Genomic DNA, 24,469 nt, shown 5'->3' on the forward strand with positions numbered 1-24,469 from the left:
ACATCTTGCATACACTTCATCAGTCTGGGATCTGAAAATCAAATCAATTCCTGTGTGTATTTGTCATGTTTCACAGCTCTCTCTTAGGCAGTTTTTGTAGTTTGGGCAAATTGCCCTGTTTCTGGCATAAGGTTCCTAGCTTTCTCAATCCAATAGATTTTCTTTGTGTAATCTGATATTTAACAGGCTAATCAGCACCATATAACACAGTGTGCACAGCAGATATCAACATGGCTCTCTTTCCCATTTCCTTCTGTGCTCAGGTCAAAGTTGTGCTGAGGGTGAGCCGATTGCTGTCGGAGAGCCAAGGCCAGCCACCTGTTCTTCAGATTGATCCATCCAGGAAGAGGGTCACCATAATGGAACCGGTCACCAAAAACCTATCCCACAGCACAATGACCCTAGGCAGGGAAAGAAAAAGTCCTCTGAAGACCTTCAGCTTTGATGCAGCGTATTCTCAGGATTCAGGACAGGTTTGGTTCTTTATCCTGTTTTCAAATGTTTCTTTATAGCATGGTGTCCGGTGCAAAGGCACTGAGAACGTAATTAATCCCCCTGTATATTACTGTACACACCACTGTGAGGTCCTCCTGTCTAACATTACCAGAAAAGCGATACCACTCCTCTGGTAGGACTCTCCAGCTCGGCTTACATGTGTCTAAGCTCAAGGGAAAATTGAAAACCTGTGTAATCTCCCCTCCTGCTTTGGGTTTTTGACTGGACTGCGTGCACAATTTCAGTGTTTAGATCAGTCCCCCTGTTCTTTGTTCTATTTTCCCAGGCTGAAGTGTGCGCAGGCGTCTTGGCTGATGTCATCCGCTGTGTCCTCAGTGGCAGCGATGGATGTGTTTTGGGCTTAGGATGCGCTGATGTGGGTGAGTCATCGGTCGCTGCGAGAGGCCACAGGTTAAAATCTTAAGATGAGAGTGGGACGCTTTTATAAATGTTGAAGCCCATCCATACCCCTCCTCCTTCTGCTATTCTATGCCACTCTTGCTATCATTCAATCTTTCCCTATTACTTAAACTCCATGTCTCCATTGTCTCTGTGCCCTCATATAAATCTTGATACATACCCTTTGCTTCCTTGCACATTGCTCTTTTTCCTGAGTCATATTTGTGTCTGCTTCTGATTTTTCACAGCAGGACCATTTCAACTATCTGACCCTTTTCATTCATATTTCATCTTTTTCTAAAAAATAAGCTTCTACCAACCATTCATTGATATTTTTCGAAAGCTACTCCTTCCATGCTCAAAAGAATGCAAACATGTTTTTCCAAGATTAACTAAAAACAAAGTGGGCTGTAATATGTTTCTATTAGGAAGATGGGACCCTGCACTTAGCGCTGGTGCAGGCTTTTAATAGATTTTTCTTGACACACACACACACACACACACACACACACACACACACACACACACACACACACACACACACACACACACACACACACACACACACACACACACACACGGTAAGGACAGGGTCTCCTTGTAGCTGCTTTTTCACATGACGCCATTCTCCGTAAATCTGATTGAATTAGTCGGCCGAAACAGAGTGCATGTGGCCCGCAGCCAGAGGGATATCAATCTCCTAAACAGAATACCATTCCCCCTGAATAACGGCGGGCAGCTTGGCCTTTAATTGGAGTAAACCAATTCTCTTATCCTTATTCAATTAGAGTTTGGATAAGACAAGACAAGGTAAAGCAGGCCCATATCTCCGAACGAATGTAGGGCAAAAGTGCACAAGGAGATATAACATGGCATCACTCCAGTTGTTCGGTTTTGTTGGAGGTTCTGGACTTTGTCTGACAAATACACTGCCATTACAAAGTATTTGCACCTTCATTTTTTCAAATTTTGTTTTGTCACACAAATTGCCATGACGAGGTAGAGGAATGTCCCAAATTGAGTGTAGCAGGAGTGATTTTAAATTCTTTTAAGTGTTTCTAATAATAAAAAGAACTTACAGTGAGACCCGGACACAGAGCATAGGCAGAGAGCCAGACGATGACACGTAGCATATGGCATGGAACAGAGTGGCAAACCTGGGACAGGCAGGCAAACAGTAGAATCTGGCAAAAAGCGATAACAACCAAACAGCTTATATACAGGGAGAGAGTGAAGAGAAAGGCAGGGTAAGCAGGTGAGGGTGATCAGGTGAGTATGAAAAACAGCTGAGACCAATGAAGGCAGAGGGAACTGAGACAGAGAAGATTAATGAGTAAAATGAGAGCAGAGAGAGACACAATGAAGAATATCTAACAGAAAAATAATATAAAAATGTATATAAACAGTAAAGTAAACCAGGAGGTAAAAACAATAACGAATAAAAAAAGCACCTCACAATAAAATGACCAAAATAAACACACAGATGAAAACCAAAACAGCAGTGACCCAAATGTTTTTTTATCATTAAATATATGTTAATATCAGACAAAGATAACCTGAAGAATTGTGGAAAGTGTTTGTAAATGATGACTTCTTTAATAAGGAAATCTATCCAAACCAGCATGTACCTGTGTGAAAAAGTAATTGCTCCCTAAACCTGGCAACTGGTTGTGCCACCCTTAGCAGCAGTAGCTGCAACCAAGTGATAATTAATTGGATATAAGTTCAGACCTCGACGAGGCCACCCCAAAACCTACTTTTTTAAAATTTGTTTTACATTTTGTGGTTTTAGTGGCCTTTAACCATAGTAATCTGACTGGAAAATCGCAGAAAGAGAAGAAAGATATGCAGCAAAGGCCTCAATGGTTAGAGTCGAACTGTAGATGGTTGTGTTGAGGACAGCCTTATTTTTAGCCACCCCAGATGGTCTTGCTGGTGTACTTTATATCAATGCTGCTGCATAACCCAAAATTCTGCTACATAAGCGCTGCAGCTCTCATGTGTCATGTTTAGTGCACATGTTCACAACTGCTACTGAATCAACGCAACTGCAACTCCAATATTTCAGCAATGCCAGACGCTTCCCTCAGCTTGAGATGCTTGAAACTAAAAATTGAACTTATGATACTGCTCATTGTCCAATTAATCTGACTAATTATTTTATTAATTAGTAATCAGATTTGAAACAGATTACACAGATGATCAGTTGATCCTTTCGCATGAAAAAAGATATAAATATACAAGACTATATCGTACCTGGTCATGACGCGGCAGAACACTGTGAATTACGCACCACTGAGCTCAGTATAAAGGCACCATTCGAAACAATCAAACATACTTCAAAGATGTGACACAACGTGATGTTCCTCAAAATCACTTTCATTTTCTCACATTTAGACCCACATGTTTTTAACAACTCCAGCATACATGGGAAACAATGTGACTGCAGCTCTAGATGGAGCTTCTCAGCAACAGACACTCCAGTGAAACAGAGGATGAATATGAAGAAGGGAAACATGTCATGCCAGCTGTTCAGTATGGTAGAGGACCTGTGATGATGAGCCTTTCACACATTTTTACCAGTGGTCCCAATAAATATGGGGGCGGGCTCTGTGATTTACTATAATCGGAGCACAGGTATTCAGGTGCATTCTTTAACAAAGCTTTTAAATAGTAACTTTAAATTGTAACTGTTTCAGTTAGAAGATCTATGGATAGAAATGATTTGTGCTGTCATTAAAAGAGATGCAAACATTCATCTGCCTCCTCTGCTATTTTCCTCAGCATCTTGGTCAAGCATGGTGGGAAGTGCTGACAACCTCCAGAAGCTTGGCATGATTCCCTGTGCCATTTCCTGGCTGTACAGCTCAATCGAGCGGCGCAGGGAGAAGACTTGGACCAATCTGACGGTCTCAGTGTCTGCCATCGAGCTGTGCTGCGGTGAAGAGGACACCTTAAGGGATCTGCTGGGGGAAGTGGTCCCCTCACCGGGCAGCGTACAGGACAGTCCAAAAGCCCACATTAGAGTCACAGAGGACCCAGTTTATGGGATACAGGTACAAGAAAGTTATGTGGTTTGTGAGGAAAAAAAATTTTTTAGAGGCTGAACAAAACCAAATGAACAGCCTAATCTATATAAAGCATTTTAATCCAGTCAATCGTAATAAACAAGGTTAAATTTAGCCACCAGAGAGGTGCGAGTGTATTACTCTCTGTTAATGTAATGGCATCTTTTTGGCTCAGCTTTGTTGGCAGTGCATCAAAGACTCAATTTAAAGAATTAGATTCCAATAGAGTGCTATTTTACAGCTCCTGTTTGAATTAAAATGCTGTATCATGCAGGAGTGTTTACATGATACACAAAGCACTCCAATCTCAGTAAGATTTATTACCAAACAAATAATATAATTTCAGCTTATTTATATGGGATAAATTCACATCAGACATAAGCAGACTTTCTCAATATACGGAAATAAATGTGTAATATGGTTTGAGATTAGTTTTCTCATAGTAGTGAATGTCTGTACTGGATATTAAATCTGTTGTTACATTATCATCATCCAGCATGGCCCCTAGCAAGGAGGTCTTGGGTCCAACCCTCAGTCTTTACATGTGATGTTTCTCTGTTGCCACTGTGCAATTGTGGATTTTCTTCAAAAACTCAATTTTCCCGACAAACTCCAAAAACACGCATGTTATGGTCGTTGGTGAGTGAGAATGGTTCTCTTGTCCCCACGCTTAACAATAGACTGACGACTATCCAGGTTGTACCCCTTCCCTGCTCACTGATCGCTGAAAAGAGGCGCTAAAGTGGTAAAACTTCCTTGCAATCAGATGTTTGGGAAAATGTGTCTTTAGCTTCAAAAAAGTTTTAAACACTTGCAGGAAAACTCAGAAGTCAAAGCGGAATAATAAGAGATTTATTTTGTCAACATGCAACATCGAGGCACAAACCAATGAGTTTCTTGTGGAGGAAAAAAGGTTTTAGATCAATACAGGCATATTTTACATTTAAATAAATATTCAGATAATATGTCCCGCTTTTGTTATTTAAGTTAGCCCAGGAAAGGAACGTCAGCACACCAGATGAGCAGAGTCTGAACTTTATCGCATGATGAAATAAACGTTCTATTTCAGACTGACTTCATCTTCGCCCTTCTGCCAAAGGTCAAACCCAGTTCAACCATAGTTTTTGCCAAAGACATGCTTTCTTGTTTGCTTAGGCTGTTATTGAAATAAATAAATAAACTCTATATAGTAGCTGCAATGCAAGCATACATTTAATAGATATACAGATGTAAAAGCTAAAGGTTCATATTATTTTCTATTATCTCTCTAGTTACGTAACCACAACCGTGTGAAGGCCCCCACCGCAGAGCGAGCAGCTTCTCTTCTGGACGCAGCCATCGCAGCACGTCGACACACTGACTTTATTACATACCTGTGTCACAGCTCTATAATGTTCTTCACCCTTTATGTCCAGCCTCCTCGTACTGAAAGCAGCACTATTGGAAAAGGTTTTTTTGGAATTTCTTTCTTCCAGCTTTTTTCTGGTGAATTACAGGGGTCTTTATTTAAAAAAAAACCATTTGGGTTCAAATGTAAAATGAGACAAAGTAAATATGTCAGTAACACTCACTTGAATGCAGTTTGAAAAAAGTAATGTTCATGGAAATAAATGCAATTATCCATTCCTGTGGCAGCAACACGTAAATGAATATCATTTAGTTTTTTAACTGTGAGTCATCTAAGAATAAAGCATCATAGCGCCTTTTATTTACCTCGAAAATCCGAATTCAGATCTGGATGTCACAACCAACTTAACATTGTTCTTGTTGGTAGTTAAAAAACCAGTAGAATTTATTAATTTGATGCTCAATAACCAAACTAACTCCTGCTAGCAATACTAGACGATAATGGAAAGGAAGATGTTCACTAGCACAGGTTGTAGAGTACTGTGCTACTGATCTATAGATTCAAAATGTCAGAAGAGCAAATGCACTGCTCAGTACTGTAGCTGTCTCTCATGGCAGGCATATTAGATTTTGAGTTTGGGATTGGTGTCGGAATTCCAAAATCACAGTTTCTTCCAGTTAATTTTTCCAACTTGGAACTCAGTGGTTCTGACAACTGAGCTAAATGTGGAATGCAACATAACTCGTCTTTAAGAATTTTCCAATAAATTATTTTCTGCGCCTGGTTTAAAATTTGGTGCTTCTTATTTTCAGTTATGTCATTTATATAGTTTTTATGTACATATGATACCAACCCTCTTTTTTCTCTGTTTGATTTCCATTCTCAGGTTCTCGAGGAACCACCAAGTTGACCATGATTGATGTGTGCAGTGGGATGAGAGGTGTGAGCAAAAATAAGCTTCCTCATTCTGACTTGGGCCCCATTGTCTTGGCTCTCCTAAGCGGACATAAAATCATCCCCAGCAAGTAAGCTTGTATCTCTAAAAGGACAATGGTGTAAACATTTGCAAAATATATGTCTCTAAAGTCCACTGTGTAAATAGTTAATCCCAAAGTTATTCATACCACTGCCAGATTTTGTAAGTATGAAAGTAATCTTATACCTTGACCAACATGTTTCTTCTGAATGTAAAGGAAATAGATGTTGGTGGCAACATTTCAAGGCAGACAGTTTAATGGACACTGGATACTACTAGATGCCAAGGTTGCAGACCAAGGAGGAAGCCACTTACCTGAGCAAGCCCCACAAAAGCCCCCTGGGCCTTTGCAAAATCTCATCTGGGCAAAGGATTTATGCTTAGATTAAACCTTTTGAGGGTGTTTTTCAGCCATTGAGACAGGCAACTTAATCAAAGCAAATGGCATGAAAAAAGAAAACTACATCAAGATTCTTAACATCAGGCAGATGAAACCTGACAATGACCCAACACAAAGCTAAAGCGGTGAAGAAATGGTTAGCCAATAAAAATTATATTTTAGAATGCCCTATTCACAGATAATCTGAGAATGGAGCTAAAGACTAGGATGATGACAGTGTCTGGATATATGCAATGCATTTGCACAGGTCCAGTAAATTGGTGATGCTCCTTCGAGAATCCATGCCTTCAAACTGCCACATTGCTGTGATTGGTCAAGTTGCTGACTCATTAGCACATCTTCAAGAGTCCTTCTCTACCATTCAGCTGGCTTCTCGCATTCGTCGGACACAAAAGAGGACAAAGGTACAACACAATAGTAACATGGACAAAGGAAAAAGCCATATCTGTTGAACACTGCAATAACATCTAGCTCACCCAACAATGACCACAAAAGCATAATAGAGATGTATGCAGAATGGAGTTTTGGAATAGCCTTCAAAACGTTTTGACCTTGCTTTATTACAATTAGATAAAGTGTTCTTAATAATTGGGGGTGAGCCAGAAACCAGTAAAATCTGCCAGTTTTGTTAAGAGAAATTGTCAACTATCATTATTGAGTATGTAGATGTGCAGCCTAACAAGATAAAATAGTCTGTATCTTTCAGTTCAATTCAATTCAGTTTATTTACATAGCGCCAATTCACAACACATGTTGTCTCAAGGCACTTCACAACAGTCAGGTACATACATTCCAATTAATCCTAACTCAATTGTATTTTATTACATATAATTCTGATATAATGTTCTGTCAGAAAAAAAACTAACAATGCTTTGTTTGGAGAAAGGGGGGTTCTTGATGGCTCCTCGTCAAATGACCAGCCTTCAGCAATTTGTACCCCTGTTTCGTACCAATGCTTTCTTGTTACTTCCATTTCATAAATAAACCCTTTTAGCTACTGTGCTTAAACCATTGCATATTAGTTTATTTTCCTTTGTAGCTTTAAATCTGACATTTAATTTAATTTCATTGTATATTATTTTAAATTATTTTATTTATTTTGAAATATTATGAAATATGACAGACTGACCTGTGATCAAACCAAAATAACACTAATTGACCTCCTGTTAGAAGATATTATCTATTGGAGTCACATGACATTACCTTACAGGATAAATAGAACTAAAATTAGATTGCAGCAACCTAGTTTAAATAGTTAGTTGTTAAAGTGGGCACAAAACCTCCCCCAGTAGCTGGGAATTGACCTACGGTCAGGACAAAATGTTCTTCAGTAGATGTCTCCAACCAAAGCTGCAAAAGACATGTAACGGTGAAGTGGCAAAGTGAACAGCACCCATTCTTGATTTCCTTTTTTTCAGAAACCTAACAGTATAAATTATTGAGAAGAAGTGTCAGTTCTGTTGTTCTGGTTTTAAATCACAGACATTTTTTGTTCTTGTGTTATCATTGTGTCTACTGTATCGCACGGTCTGTTTGAACCAACAACATATTTTATCTATGTCCAACAGCAGTCTACATCATGTTCTCCTTGTGGGCGGAGTTTGACCAAAAATAAAAAAGGTCCTCATTCTTTGGCCCTGCGAGCGTTCCACTCCACAGAAGAAGTAGATGTGGACTTCCAGTCTTTACGACTGCGTGGCAAGCTATATCGTTCTAGTAGTGACCAGTCCTGTGACACCGTCATCCAGATAAATTTGGATGGCTCGGCCCACTCTAAGGCAGCCCCACTGCTTACGCAACCCAAGTTTGTGCCGATCATACCTTCTTTGCATCCTAACAAGTCTGACTTGGATGACCCAGAGTTTACAGCTCTTCTCCAGGAGCTTCTGAGAATTCCCCAGTTGCATGGAGAAAAGAAGACAGAGGAAACTGTACAGGGGGACAGTGAAGGACTCGAAGCAGAAGGGAAACCACCAGAGAGAGATTGTCTTAAGTGTGACACCTTTGCTGAACTTCAAGAACGTTTAGGTTGTATTGATGGCAGTGAAGTGACAATGGAAGTCCTGAAGTCTTCCTTGAAAGGTGCTACTCTTAAGAATATTTTAACCAAAACACTGCCCCAAAAAGAAACATTCAAAGCCCCACATACATTGTTGAATGTGGGTAAGTGTTGCAGTCAGGCCACTGTTGGGGAAAAGCAAACAGATGGTTCTCTCCCTGGAGACAGTTTTAAGAGAGAAGATTCAGGTCTGTTTGACTGTGAGGAGTGTAGTGCAAACAGTTCCAGTGAAGAACTCATGAATCATGCTCTGGGTCTTAGCATGGCATACCCTTCTGTGCTTCCTACAACCAGAGCTGTCAAGTCTGGTAACAATGTCCCATCCAAATGCTTTGAAGCAAATTCTCAGAGCAAAGCTGCCACCAATCAATCAGAGTATCAGCTACAGGAAAAGCAGGAGAACCATGAAGCTGCTGACTGGTTCAAACCAGATAAAAGGGCTTCACCTATTGGTAATAGCTCCCCAATATCTCCTTCGTCTTCTTGTTCCTCTTCACACTCTATGGCTAAAACTGTTGTAATCGGAGATCACAAAGCAAAAGACAGTAAGGAAATGAAGGCCACTATCACAGTGACGGTTCAACAGCCATTGGACAAAATGGGTCAAGATGAACTTGTCTTCTCTATGGTAGAGGAGGTGACCATCAGTGGAGCATATGACAGCGCGACCACAGGTGGAAACATTATTTGTATCAGAGACCCTGCACAATCACAAGAACATGGTCAAACCGCTGTCAGCTCTCAACCTATCAGAATCATTGGCGATGTCAGCGATGACTGTTCAGCTGCAGCTTCCACTGTTGTTCAGCCCGCAAGCACAGATCAAAACAATAAAAAGGCTGCATATCAATTCAAAAGAGAAATCAGGCTCTTGCCTTCTTTTATTAATCCTATGTTGATGAACATGAATTTGAACTGTGAGTTAGATGGTGTCAAAGAAAATGAGAGTACCTGTGCAGCCTTTAAAGAGATCAACTCAGCTTCTGAACTCAAGAGATTAAACACTAAAGGTCTAGAGAACAATAATGTAGATAAGCAGAGTCAAAGTTGTGCTTCTGAGATTCATCATCTTAAGAAGTCTGATGAGACATGTAGCCAAATTTGTTATGACCAACTAACCTCAGAAGATAAGGATTTCTGCAAAAAAACTTTGGAGAACAAAATGTGTGAAAAGAGACTTGAAAATACACACAAAGGTCACCCTCAAGCTTGCAAGCATGCTCCTTCCACACACAATCAAAAGGTCCCAGAGGTGGTGGAAATTGCTTGCAGACAAGATGGGAGCAACCACAAGACAACTGGTGTTTCATCTGGTTGCTATGAAACCATGCCTGGTTTCTTTGCAACAGGTAGCCTACCAAGGAGCTGGCAAAAATCCAACCACAGAGAAAACCCCTCAAGGGCGGTGATATCATCTACTCCATGTAGCCCAGGGGAAACTCTAGAGAGAATGCATGGCAGACGGCAGTCTACTGAAAACCACGGCCTCTACACCTCCTCTCCACAAAAATATATCCCAGAAGTCAAGCAAGATTCAGGGAAAACAAGGAAACATGGCAAATCAAGCAGCAGGCTTAGGTGTCCTGCAGATAACAGTAGCAGGCTTTTTAATACCAAACTAGAACAGCTGGCTAGAAGGACTAATTCCCTTGGAAGAACCTCAAGAGACTTCCCAATCATAGAAAGAGGCACTAGTAACACTTCTATGAGCTCAAAGGAAAGCTCAAAGGGAAGCAATGAAGCTAGTTGTAAAGCAAGTTATAAAGAAAACTATGATGGAGATAGTACCTTTCCAAGGGCCAATAGGAGCCCAAGGAGAAATCCCCGCTCTGAGCATAGTCATCATTTCTTTCATACTGAAAATCCTCTACTTCAGTCTGCTAAGCATTCTCATTCCAAGCTTTCTGCTGTTGGAAAACTTAAGATAGCAACTCCCAAAGTTCGTCGGCAGTCTACCCCGAGCATCAAGAACCTGTCCCACAAAGCCCTGCAACAGTCTAGCCGCAGTGCCAGTCTGTCAGCAGACAGCAAAATGGTTAGCTTTGAGCGAACATCCTCATTTTTTTCCTCTTCCCCTCCACGATCTTATTGTTCTATCAGTCGAACTCCAAGCCAGAGTTCCACATGCTCATCTACAAAATCTGCCATTCAGGGATTTGTCAACGGCCGGCTCACAGACCTCCTTAGGGAAAGGTCCTCCAGCCCATCTTCATCCGGACCAGATCAAATGTCCCCTCTTCGCTCTCCGTATAGCCAGATGACTGCTCCTCGTACACCTGACCACCTTAGTGGGCACGCAAGTGACACCACTAGTGTGTTGAGCGGAGATTTGCCACCAGCCATGGGGAAGACATCCCTGTATTTTTCTAACAGGAGCAGTCTGGTTAGCAGTGGGTATGACAGCTTAGTAAGAGACAGTGAAGCCATGGGCAGCGCCACTTCAAACAGAGATTCTGTCAGCAACAGGAGTGGATCTCTACTTAGTGTGACTCGCAGCAGCCGATCATCACGGAGGAGAGGAAACACAGGTAAGACACCTCTTCTAAAACCTGAATGATGTTCTCTTTGGGAACAGTGATGTACTTTTTAGGCCTTTTAAGGTTTAAAGGAAAAACATCTCTGGCATGGCTAATGTAGTGCTGGGCTTTAGATTCTCACAAAATTGTAGTTTGTATTTTCTTTGACACCAGAGATCTGTGCCACAAGACCTAAAATATTTAAACACAGTGATAATTTTTGTTGTTGAGCTAAAGCCGAAGCGAAGGTGAGGCTCCCACCACTTTTAACCTAATTGTATGGCAGTGTTTGCCTAGTTGATAGTAGTGCTGCATTTAATTAGCTCTATTGAATTGATATAGTGGTCAAACTTGAACTAGATTATTCTGCTCTGATGGGTTCTTAGTTAAAAAAAGTTTTGAAATCTTGTCTGGTTTTTGTGAACCCTGTACCACATATCATCCTTTATTTTTACACTCCTCCATATTTACCATTTACTCTCAGAAATCAACATTTTCAACATGTGTTTGAGATAAAATGGAATCAGAGTCAGGACAAAGGAAGACAGGTGTGAGAAAACCCTTTAAAAGCGAGAGATACACCAATCAAAGTTTTGATCTCTGATCTCTGGTTTTTGTAAAGCTTTCTTCTGTTAAAACCTGTTTTGGCCCAATACAATTTCTTCATTTAAGTATAGAAAAATATAAGAAAATATAGGATACTTTATTCTAGCCATCCTTCTATAGCAGGTCAATAATTACTTATATTATGAAAATAAGCTATTTTGTGAGTAGCTGCTGTAATACAGGGATTTATTATCTTAAATCTTCACATTTTAAATTGTCTTTAGCATCATATATTAGTTATCAGTAGGTATATCATTACAATAACCACAGCCTTCGTACCTGTATTCTACCTTAACCTAACTCTTGAGATGTCCAAAAGGTTGCCAACATTTCAAATCTCACATGTTCCAGAAAAGGCAGAATTGGAAAGCACAAATGAGTAAAAATATGATCAGCCTTCCTTTTATCTGCTATTAGTTGTTGTTAAGGCTTGTTCTCTGAACGAACGAACCACAGATATGTTTCAACATGTTATAGATAGTACTGCTTTCTTTTAGATAGCCTTCTCTGTGCTTCCTTTAACTTTTAATAGCTAAGTTTGAGTCTTCTTCACTTAGTAAAAACATCCACACCGAAGAGTGTGCAGTTTATTGATCAGAATAAAGATGATATTTCTAAGTTTCGTTGTTCACCCTGACAGCTGGTTAATCTGAAAATCAGCCGATTCTGGTCTTCTGGTCAGCACCTGATTTCTCTTGAACTGTTTAATCACAGGAAGCATAAGTTGGTAATTTCCTGGAAGAAGACAAATTAATACATTTTCTATTCTACCTATCTATCTATCTATCTATCTATCTATCTATCTATCTATCTATCTATCTATCTATCTATCTATCTATCTATCTATCTATCTATCTATCTATCTATCTATCTATCTATCTATCTATCTATCTATCTATCTATCTATCTATCTATCTATCTATCTATCTATCTATCTATCTATCTATCTATCTATCTATCTATCTATCTATCTATCTATCTATCTATCTATCTATCTATCTATCTATCTATCTATCTATCTATCTATCTATCTATCTATCTATCTATCTATCTATCTATCTATCTATCTATTCATCATAAATGAGAATGCAGGATATATAGCCACACAAACGCTGATTTTGTCACAGTATTTTAAATTATAGTTAAATATATTTTGGTTGAAATCAATACCAGCAGTTCATTTCAAAAGTTCAAGTTTGTAAAAGCAAAAAACAACAACGAAAAAAAAAAGAAATATGTATTTTGTACTTACATTTTTAACTGTTACCAAAATAATTTTTATTGGATGGATCTGATTTATACAATGTACAAACCACCAACAATATTTGTACACGAATGGTAGTTCCAGCTAGAACAGTACTGGTTTGTAATCTGGCTGTATAACATATTTATGTGACATAAATTAGACATGACACAGCTGTAAAGACCAGTCAGGCCTAGTTTCCTTTTAGGCCTTAATGTCTAATTGTGTAAGACATGACATCATTAATATATGAAGCCGGTTATGGCTCTCACTAATGGAAGCATAAAGGCAGAAACTAAAGCGTGTTTGGCTGATAAAGTAAATTATAAAGTTGGGTGTTTGCATGTGAGATCAGATGAGCATACACAGCATATACAGCATACTGTACTTCTAGCCCCTTGTCCCTGTTTCCCTCAAATTCATTGGACCTGTCCACACTTTGTCACACTACAACCACACAATTCAATTTGTTTTATTGGATTTTCATGTCATAGACCAACACAAATAGTGCATAATTGTGATGCAATGAGAAATGTATACATGCTTTTCAAAAACATTGTACAAATAAAAATCTGAAAAGTGTGACATGCATTAACAGTCAAGCTGCAAGTCTTTAGGGATATGTCTCCCATTCTTCATTTCAGAATAGCTCAGGCTCCGTCAGATTGGACTGAGATTGTCTGTGAACATAAATATTCATGTCTTGACACAGATTGTCAAGTGGATTTCTGTCTGAACTTTGACTAGGCCATTCTGGTACATGGTTATTCTTTGATCTGAACATCTCTGGCTGTATGTTCAGGGTTGTTGTCTTTCTGGATGGTGAACCTCTGTCCCCGACTCAACTCTTTTGCAGCTGTTCTACAATTTTATGTCCTTTGATTGCTCTTTATTTAGTCTGATGTTGAACATTGTTAATTTTATCTCACACATAGCATTTTACATTGTTTTAGTTTTTGTCTCATCTGACCTTATTCCACATGTTTGCTGTTTCTCCTACATAGCTTGTTGAAGACATTAAAAAGCATTTTTTTAAGGTTTTGCCTCACTAGTGGCCTTTATTCATTAGTAGGTGGACAAAAATAAGGGCAGAAAGAAGAGGAAAACATGTAGCAAATTTCACGGGGCTGGCAACTGAAGCGGAGACAACTGCATTGAGGACTGTAGCCTCTACATTTGGTGCACCTTCTCTACCTCTGAACCACATGGTGCCCATTAAAAAGCATTTTTACGACGTCCTTTTAACAGTGGCTTTCAACCAAGTGAGAAAACCATAAATTTCAAACAGCTCTACTATTTCTGAGAAGAGGAGGGGTCAAACATCAAACCAGAATTATGCACAAACATTGTTGATGGCTACCAAACATGAGGTTTGTCTGAAACTTGCCAAGAGACATTTAACCCAATAAAATAAAGGTCAGATTTGTTCAGTCTCCTTCATTCTTTAATGGACAGTGTTTCATGAGAAACTTGGGATTTTGTTTTAAAACATAATCCTGCTTTAAACTTCTCCATAACTTTCCCCTGACCTGTCTGCTGTGTTCCTTGGTCTTCGTGATGCCTATTGTTCAATAATCTTCTCTAACATACCTCTGAGGCCTCCAAAGAACAGCTGCAATTATACTAAGATAAAAGTATGCACAGACAGACTTGATTTACTGATTTTGTGACTTCTTAGTGCAGCTGGTTGCACTAGATTTTATTTAGGGTTACCAGGGAAAAGGGGGGTTGAATAAAAATGCAAGCAAGATTTTCCATATTTCTACGTGTAAAAGAAATTTTAAAACCATGTACCATTTTTCATCAACTTCACAATTATGCACTACTCTGTGTTGGTCTGTCACATAAAATGTGAAAATAGTGAACCTAGTTTCTGGGTGAAGCAGCAACAAGCAGAAAAGTCCTGTTTTTATTCCAACTATAAAATTAAAGGTCAGAATAAGAAAAGTAGGAGAAAGTGGTTGAAAAGCAGCCCTTCACCGCGCTTTTGCTCCCTCTTAGGTACTCACCAGCGCCGTTTGTCCCACGACACCTCACTGCCCATGAAACAGTCAGCTAGCGGTCTGCGCTCTCGCTGGACGGAGCGGGAAATTCCGGAAGCGTATGAGATCAAGGTTTATGAGATCGACAATGTGCAAAGGATGCATAAAAGAGCAGGTGCTGACAAACAGGTGCTGGGTTTATTTTCATTGTTGTTGTTTTCTTTGGAGGTTAATGGCAACCAGTGTGGAAGAATGGACTTATAGCCAGTTTTATAAATGTAAAATATCGTACACTGGAATAATGCAACAAATTTGCAATAAAACCAAGTAAATGAAAATATGTCTAACAGGAAGGTAGAAACAGACAAAGTCCCTAACTGTACTGGGCAGCTGCTAGCTGTTTATACAATTAAAGCAGATTGTTGCTATAGAGGGTTGTGCTTGGTAAACTGAGCTAAAATATGCCTCAAAGCAGAAAGCAGTGCATGTGGTGACGTTATGTCCCCCATGACGACAGGTCAGGTCTCCTGAGACTCTGCCCTGTCTCCGCCAGTCTCAGACAAGACCAACTTTGATACAATTTTAATGAGCACATGGGGAAAACTGGGTCAATGCCCTGCAACCGAGAACAAAGAATCACCCTGGAAGGAAAGCCAACTGAGCAGCCTGTAGGTAATCCTTCCTCAAGCAGGCCCACTTAAATATATAGTTTTACAGACTGTTTTGTGGCAGGCTAACACAGTGCATTGCAAAAAGTGTTTGTATCTCTTGACCGTTTTCACATTTCGACATACTACATCCCCACCTTCAATGAATGTTATTTTATGTGGTAGACCAACTCAAAGTAAAGTATAAGTGGCAAGTGGAAGGAAAATGGTACATGTGTTTGAAAATGTGAAATCTGAAAAAGTGTGGGAGCACTTGATATTCCTGTTCTGAATAACCAGAGGGTTACATCTCTACCAGCTTTGTACATCTACAAAATAGCTAAAACTGCTCAGATTGGATGGAGAGTCTTTGTGAGCATCAATTTTTAAGTCTTGTCAAACATTCTTAAATGAATTTAGGTCTGGACTTTGACTAGGACATATCAACAAATCTGTATGCTGTAATGTAGACTGTTCCGTTGTACCCCTGGTTGTGTGTTTAGCGTCGTCTGTTGAAAGGTTCTCTGTCCTTGGTGAAGAAAAGCATCCCCACAGCACGATGCTGCCACCAACATTTTGCACCATGGGGATTATGCATTCTGCGTTATGTGCAGTGTTAGTTTTCCTCCACACATACATGTAAGCCAAAAAGTTCTATTTTGGTCATATCTGACCAGACCAACTTCCTCTACATGTTTCCTGCAAGGCTTGTGGTAGACTTTAAATGGGATTTCATTTAACTTGGCTTTATTTTTCAAATTTTCCTACCTGAGCTGTGGATCTCTGCAGCTCCTCCAGAATTACCATTGGCCGATTCTTTGATTTATGCTATATTTACCTGGCCTGTCACTCTAAGTGGGCCATGTTTTGGGAGCTTTGCCATTGAGCTAGACTAAATCCATTAAGTCATTATGATGCCTTTTTGTGTTTGTCTATCCCTTAAATTTCCAATAAAATACTTGGAAATTTGTGACTGCAATGTGACAAAAAGTGAAAACGTTGAAGGGGGGTGTGAATATCTTTGCAAGGCATGGTATTTAAAGGGCAATGCATCAAATCTGTGTACCTTGTATTAGGCTTTGTTTTCATAGTTTGACCTCTGAAACAATTTGTTCTATGTAATGAGTTTAGTACAATCCGAGCATAACTGCATTTTGGCCTTCAGACCTACTTTGATTTACTCCCCAGAGGTTTAATCTGCACAAATCATGTTTATGTGTACTGAAAAAGAGCAGAGAGGTGCTGCTCTTCATCATACCTCCAAAGCTCACAAGCCTAACATGCAGCACACAGATCACATGCTTGTTATCTGGAAGTGTAATAAAAACAATGTACATCAGTATTTAAGGAGAAAGTGTAGCAGTGAAATGTGTTTGTATGGACTGGTGATTTCAGGGCCTTGGACCCTTCAGCGCCAAGCTGAGGTTTTTGGAGCATCGTCAGCAGAGGATCTCAGAGGTCCGAGTCAAATACAACAGACTGAGGAGAGAGTTGGAGCACGCCAAACACAACCTCATCCTGGAGCCCACCAAGTGGAACCTAGAGGGTCAGTAAAAACTCTACTTGCTTTAGTGATGTCCTTTGCATTCTCTACATTATCTCAAAGTTATGAAGCAAGAATTATTTTGTGTTATTGGACAAGATATAAAACATGGCATGTGTAAACTAAAAAAACATGCCACAGTCTACAGGACCTGCTGAAAGAAATGCATGTTTAAAATCAGGGACAGCCCAAAATTGAATGGGGCCCTAAGCAGAATTTGATTTGCGAGCCCAGTGTCAGAAAAAACCATTAACCACCACAGCACACCCTTGTTTAACCGTTCAGATATTGTTCACTTAGGACATGCTTTAAACATAACGAGTGAGCTAACAATGAGTTCTCTAAACGCAGCTGACAATTACCTCAGTGAATTTGCATTATTTATTAAACACCCATAAATTGTTATGGGAGGAGAAAGCTGTAAATGAAATGTCTGTGTTGGGCTTTTTCTCTGACTCGCCCACTAGCTCTTGAAGTGTTGCTCAATGAGCATTTCAATACAGACTCAGAAGAACGGAGGAGCTAACTTCATTACAACAGGGAACATTTTAAGTTAGTGGTAACCTAATAAACCTAAATAACAATAATAATAATAATGGTAACATTTTGGAATTGGGACTCTATTGATATAATCATCAAACTATTACAATGGGGCTCTTGTCTGTTTTTTTAAAGCATAAATAAATCAAAATTCTAAGTATATGAATTAATTTAGATTAAATTAAAATGTTGATTTTTAAAAATCAGCTATTAGAAAAAACAACAGAGCAATTAAAAGTTGCTACATCTTGGATTAGGTCGAATACAAAGGACAACAAAATGTAACATTTGTAAAACATCAGGCCTTTAAATATTAGGTCTTCTTTTAAAGTTTTTTCATTTCAAGAAAAGAGAAAAGACATTTTTAAATCATCATGTAAATTGCTTTTCTGAAACAAATACCTGCACAGGGTTAGTAATGCGAATTATTCTATTGCTAGGAAATACACAGCTTCAAGTCTTATTCTTTACCAGCTCTACAAACATTTTCCATTAGTTGCAACAGTGTCATTTAACATTTTTGTGACCTGTTTTACCAAGCTCCAATGTTAAGCTAGTAATAAAATAGGATGGTGTAATTTCTGTAACAGTTTTTTTGGTTTACATAGCAAAAACTGACATAGTAAACACAGATTGAATAGACTAGAATAGAATGACTAATGATTTCATTTGTTTCGGTATTTCTTTACAAAAATGTAAATATCACACTATTGCTATTGAAGTTTAACACAAAACAATGGAAATAGGAATAGGCTAATGCCAGAACTTAACAATGCATAACCTTCACCAATGCATGAGTCACCAAAAAAATCTTATGAACAGTTGAAGAATGAAAGTAGAAATCATGTGCTAATACTGACTATACAGTCAAATTCAATAAAATAAAATATTACAAAAAAGTTATTTTATTTCTGTAACTCAATTTACTAAGTGAAACACATTATATAGATTACTTACACATTGACTGATATTTTCAAGCCTTTATTTATGTTAAATATGATAATTTTCCCTTACAGCTTATGAAAAAACAACATTTAAGTTTAGAATACTACATCAGACCAATAAAAAACATTTTAATAAAGAAACGTGGGTTTAATAAAAAAGTATGTTAAGAATATGATGATAAGAATTGTCCGACTTCTTAGGAGTCACTCATTGAACATTAACATTTCATTCTGAGGTGGTCAGTTGATGCTTTAATTTAAAGAAAAAATGGAAACAAGACAGTGATTTGACAGCAAAAGTAATGTCCAGTACCTCATCCTGGTGCAGTTAAACACAGTGAGTTCCACACCCTTGATCTCAATACTCATGTACTATTCAGAACGGGATCATCAAAAGCAAGGCACAAACTTTAAAGATGCAACAAGACTAGATGCTTTTCAAAAATCCTCTTCGTTTCCTCATATTTAGACCCATGTAACATGTTTTTCAACACACCAGCATGTATAACAAGACAGGAAGTAGCTTTACAGTGTTAACGTTTATACTCAAATTCCCTTGTAACCCACAAATAATGTATTTATTTTTTACCAAAAAGCTTCCTCACTAGCTTTTATTTCGTCATTTTGACCATTCCGTAATGTAATTCACCAAAAAACATCTGAATTTCACATTAGTTTTTACTGGAACTTTATTATGCATTTCTATACCTAAATCTATTATATACATATGTTATATAACTTTATTTTATAAATTTTTATATGTCCCTGCACCATATGTCCCTATCATATGACACTTCTGAGTGCGTACAAACTTTACAGTAACACATACAAAGATATATTACACTGACATTTAGGCTGCTGGAGGCTCTTTTAACCTCACATTTCTTTAGAGAAAGGCGTGCTTTATTTTTTCATTCCTTAGTCATTTGTAGCAGTTGAATAATAAATTTGAACCACTGTTACCTTGTTATCCTTCCCTAGTCGACCTGTGGCAGACATTCGAGGTGGATTCCCTGGAGCATCTGGAGGCCCTTGAGGAGGTCACAGCTCGGCTGGAAAACAGGGTTAACTTCTGCAAGGCTAACATTATGATGGTCACCTGCTTTGATGCTTCCCCCAGGAGGTGGCGCAAAAAGCGACGGCGAAAAGTGCAAGCGCAGAAAACCTTGAAACAATTCTAAACTGAGAAGTTGGTTATTTATTATAATTTTTTTTTGCCTTTTTAAATTACATGTACCTGGTTTACTGTAGCTGAGATTATATTTGAACTTATTTAAAATACATGACAGAGCCTGGTAAGAAGGAAACTGCTTGTCACCAGACATATAGTGCCGTCAGAATATTACAAGCACCTCATGCACATTAAACTTCTATTAACTTCGGCCCTTTACTAATGCATTTGAACTTTGTATTGCTTCTCAACATCCTAACCAGTTTTTTTTTATCTGAGGGTATTGGTAGTTTTTGATATGGGCATATGGGCAGTTGCCCAGGGCGGTATGAGGAAGGGGGACACATGAGCATTGGACAAATAGGAATATAATCAATTGCACCCTTTGCACTGTTTCTATTGTTTATATGTGTTTGCAATTAGTGGGATTGGATAGGTTTCTCCTGCTTCCAACGGAGAATAGGGAGACTAGGTTACATGTTTTGTGTGGGACTGCGCTGCTTTATCCCGTCCAATAATATCAGGTAGTGACAACAGGAAGAGGGGCTCGCCCAGGTCAGCATTCGGCAAAACCGCCACTGTCTGGCGGTGACAGTTTGGGTCAGAGGTTAAAGGTTGGTCATGGTTGGGTTTTCCAATGATCCCAAACTGGATTTGAAAGACTTGCATTAAGCACCATTTCTCAGGGCTCTAAAACCTATACCTAAAATGTATGCACCAAGCTTAAAAGTTCGGTCCATATCAGTAAAATAATTGCATTGAACTCTTACAAACAGTGGTCAAATATTCAACCTGAAATGTGCTAGGATTTTGTTGACAGCTATACAAAGCTCTTCTGCATTACAGTAAAGTGCAATTTACCCAACTATGATTGAGATACATGTATATTTTAAGCCTTTAGGTATCATTTTGAATTTTTTTAAATAATAGAAAACCGAATTAACTCAAACCATTAATCATTTTTCATTGAGGTTATCTTGCAAAACAATAGTGCAAATAAATCATGAAAAGCCCAAACTTAATAGATTATTAATGACTGCATGTAAACCTCTGACTGGCACTGTGGAAAACACATTCTTCTACTGTCTCCTAAGAAACAAAGACAAAACATGTTTTTCGTCCTCAAAACAGGTGTAGCTAACAGAAACGTACTGTAACTGTTCCTGTGCTGAATATCAGAAACATTATCACCATGCTGCAAAACCGGACCATACCAAGTAATGTGCTGGCTTTTAAGTGGGGATTCTTGACAAAATCTTCCTGTGGGTTTAAAAACCCGCACAGAAAAACATCTGCTACACAATCTGCTTCACAGGTGATCACAACCTAAGAAATAAAGGCAGCTTTTGTAAATATAGTTTTTTTTAATATTCAGAATGCACTTTTTCTTTTATTCATTTGGTAATAACCTTTATTGTGCACATGTACCTCCACATTTCCAAACCTGTTGTTTTAAAACACTGAAAAACCTCAAGCCATCTTGGACAACTCAACAAGTCTGAAAGGAGTTCTGATCATCTTTGTTATTTTCCTGGTTTTTAAGAAAAGGGAACACTCTGCTGCCCTTGGTGCCATTTTCTATGTAGACTTTTTTGGTGCTGACACTGTATAAATTGTGCTTCTTCATATTTAAAGCTCATGTAAAAGACAACAGATGGTTTAAATAAGAAGATCCTTGATTGAGGAAAACATCCGTAGCGACAAACTGAATTTGTTGGAGTTACTACCTATTAAAACATAAATGTGAATTATGTCTCTTCTACCTGTGGTCTCGGATAATACATGGACGATTTAAATGCTTCAGAAAATAAATAAACAAATGTGGATTCTACTTTTGGCTCAACAAGAAGGAGGAGAAAGAACTGCTTCTAACTTCACCATGTGTGAGGATCTCTAAACCAATCCCAGAGGAGGCACTGATGCTCTGTAATTGGTCCCAGATCTGTGCATTTCAAATGTACAGAGGTGAAACACTGGCAGGGCATTCGAGTTTAATCATATAAATCAGCATGTTGTCAGTAACTTTGAACACATGATTACAACTCAGTGAATTCTTCAATTAGAGGAAAAATAAAGTCATAACGACAGTTTCTGCTTCTAGCATGCTTGTGTCTGTATTATGATACTTTTGTAATGCATGGATATTTATGTGTTCTGCTCTGTGCAGAAGGAAAAAGAAGAATTTTCTCCTGAAAACGTTCAATGAAGTCCTGACAGAGTGGGTTTCTTGGTCTGTAGTGAAGAGGTAATGAGGACAAGCAGAGTTCAGCCCTAAAGCAGCCCAATTATAGTCAGCAGAGAGGGAAAAAAGCAGGAAAATAACACACAAACACAAATATGTCTCCTTATTTAATGTTGCCCTTCTTCTCTTTCTGCTTCATTTGGTTATTGTTTTGCTATGTCTGGAATGATAAAATTAAAATAGATCATAGCTATCTGTGCTGAGAACTGTGTAGAAACTGCACTTAGAAGTCTTCAGTCAACCTAACATCAGGATGTAACATCCAAACATGCAAGTATGGAATTTGATTTTTCAGGTCAAAAAAACAGAATGATCAGTTTTCTCCCTTACACATTTTGTCTGTCTATGCTTTTTTGTCACCCTTAAATGATTCAGTTTTTCAGACAAATGTAAAATGAGTAAATACACAGAGCAACTTTTAAGCGATGATTTCATTTATTAAGTGGGAAAAGCTATCCAAACCAACCTGACCCTACGTAAAAATGCAACTACCCTCTCGCCTAATCATGGATTAGGATTAGCTGTTCTTAAACACAAAATGTAAGTTTAATTTCACCAAACTCATCCAAGCTGGTCGACTGCCAGACCTGTGGGATCAAGAAATCACCTAAATAGAACCTGTCGGATTACATGAAGTAGGCTAAAACAATCTCAAAAAGCAATTCATTATGGCTCAATCTAAAGAAATTCATGAACAGGTGAGAAACAAACAAATTTACATTTATTCCTCTGGAAAGGGTTCCAAAGCCATTTCTTAGGTTTTGGAACTCCAGAGAACCATAAAAAGAACCATTATCTACTGCTGGAGCAGTAGAGATCCAAAATTACAAGGAGGTCACAAAAGAACTCAAGACAACATCTAAATATGGAAATAGTTTTTCACCACACTCTCTATTAGTGTTTGTTTTACCTTAAAAGCCTTGATATTAAATAGTTTTTCAGAAGAGGTTAAACTTGCTGACAACACAAAGTGAATTTGAGTTGGTATTTATTTCAATTAAAGTAGAGCCTTTCTTTTTGGTTGGGATAAAAAAAAAAAAAAAGATCTGTCCTTCTTGTCCCGTGTCATTGTTACCATGATTTTGAAACTAAAGCCGAAGGCCATCCCTACTCAAAGTCTTTCCATCTACCACCAGAGCTCCCATAGATACAGTGTCTGCAGCCAGATCACTAAACCACACCCCAGAAGCGACTTGAGTTGTCACCTTTCTAGCTTTGAGGGAACATCACATTCCTGTACGGCGCTTTAAACAACTAACACTGAGAAATAACATTTGGCTAAAGCATGTAGGGACAAAACTGGATCTATTCTGATTTTATCATTCACCAAGAGATGAGTTAACTCATGAAGTTTCATGTATCTTTGGAAGATGATAATGTGAACATTGGACATGTGCAAAAGCACGCTTATGCATTCAGAACACCCTGAGGGAATTATCTAAATTCAACATATTTTAGTCCATGTGAGGGAAAGAAATTGGTGTGCAAATGACTTGATTTGTCCAGAAGTTGCATTATGGGAAGATGCATGTTGACATTATGATTGGAGCAGAAGTCTTCCCAGGCAGTTGCTAGATGGCCTGAGTGGACACAGGATACCATTAAACAGGCTGATAAACTAAACGCTCTTTTCTGGTTAGGTAATGGGGACAATACGCTGCAGGTCACATTTGACCATTTCTTTTGTAATCCCCTGTCCTGTTTTATCATTCTAACTCACCATCTGAGCGCTTCATCCGCTGTTACGTAACCAGTGACACAACCACAACCACATCTGCCAGAAGATGGCACCATCGGACGCAAGCTGACTTAAATAAATAACCAACTCGTGTAGGGATATATATATTTATTTATATATGTTTGCAGTGAGAAGAGGCTGAAAAAAATCCCCGGATAGAAGCGTAAACAAGAGGGCTGTGAGGGTGCGGGACACAGACGGGTGACAGAGGGAAGTTTGAGCGGATTCAGGCGCTCAGATCGGCGGCTGGAGGAGAGGGAACACCGCGACACTGATCCAGGGCGTTGATGTTAAGACAGACGGCCAACTGAGAGACATCATCCAGCAGTGAGTGCAGCCCTCCATCCATCCTCGAGTTCTCTGTCCTAAAGATCATATAACAGCGGTATACGCCAGTACCATGGGTGTTTGGGAAACAGTAACACAGGAAGTGTTGACCATAACAGCAGTGTTAGTAGGTCATAACAGAGACGGAGCGCTTTAAACTCGGTACCTTACTTTAGTCCCGTTAATGATGCTGCCATACGGATGCGGAGGTTCTAATGTTAATAT

At 38.8% G+C, this 24,469-nt stretch overlaps 2 protein-coding genes across 9 annotated transcripts in view; both read left to right on the top strand.

Annotated features, from left to right (window-relative positions):
- Positions 1-22,027, top strand: part of LOC124882397 (kinesin-like protein KIF26B) — a 42,231-nt gene extending 20,204 nt beyond the window's left edge. For 2 of the 7 annotated variants that reach the window (XM_047388748.1, XM_047388750.1), the window contains exons 6-15: positions 264-473; positions 782-875; positions 3,679-3,950; positions 5,234-5,411; positions 6,197-6,335; positions 6,934-7,090; positions 8,255-11,273; positions 15,112-15,281; positions 17,135-17,285; positions 19,748-22,027. In XM_047388748.1, the coding sequence (XP_047244704.1) occupies positions 264-473; positions 782-875; positions 3,679-3,950; positions 5,234-5,411; positions 6,197-6,335; positions 6,934-7,090; positions 8,255-11,273; positions 15,112-15,281; positions 17,135-17,285; positions 19,748-19,947 (4,590 nt within the window). In that variant the 3' untranslated portion in view covers positions 19,948-22,027. Of the gene's footprint in view, positions 1-263; positions 474-781; positions 876-3,678; positions 3,951-5,233; positions 5,412-6,196; positions 6,336-6,933; positions 7,091-8,254; positions 11,274-15,111; positions 15,282-15,609; positions 15,761-17,134; positions 17,286-19,747 lie in introns of those variants that run through there. The other 5 variants (XR_007041891.1, XM_047388749.1, XM_047388751.1 and 2 more) reach the window with 5 other exon arrangements.
- A 2,004-nt stretch (positions 22,028-24,031) lies between these two features.
- cnstb (consortin, connexin sorting protein b) overlaps positions 24,032-24,469 on the top strand; it is a 30,148-nt gene continuing 29,710 nt past the window's right edge. For both annotated transcript variants that reach the window (XM_047388698.1, XM_047388699.1), the window contains exon 1: positions 24,032-24,244. The gene's annotated coding sequence lies outside the window, so the exon portion shown is untranslated. The remainder of the gene's footprint in view (positions 24,245-24,469) is intronic.

This window comes from Girardinichthys multiradiatus, chromosome 15, assembly GCF_021462225.1.
Source record: "Girardinichthys multiradiatus isolate DD_20200921_A chromosome 15, DD_fGirMul_XY1, whole genome shotgun sequence".
In the NCBI taxonomy this organism is placed as follows: Eukaryota; Metazoa; Chordata; class Actinopteri; order Cyprinodontiformes; family Goodeidae; genus Girardinichthys; species Girardinichthys multiradiatus.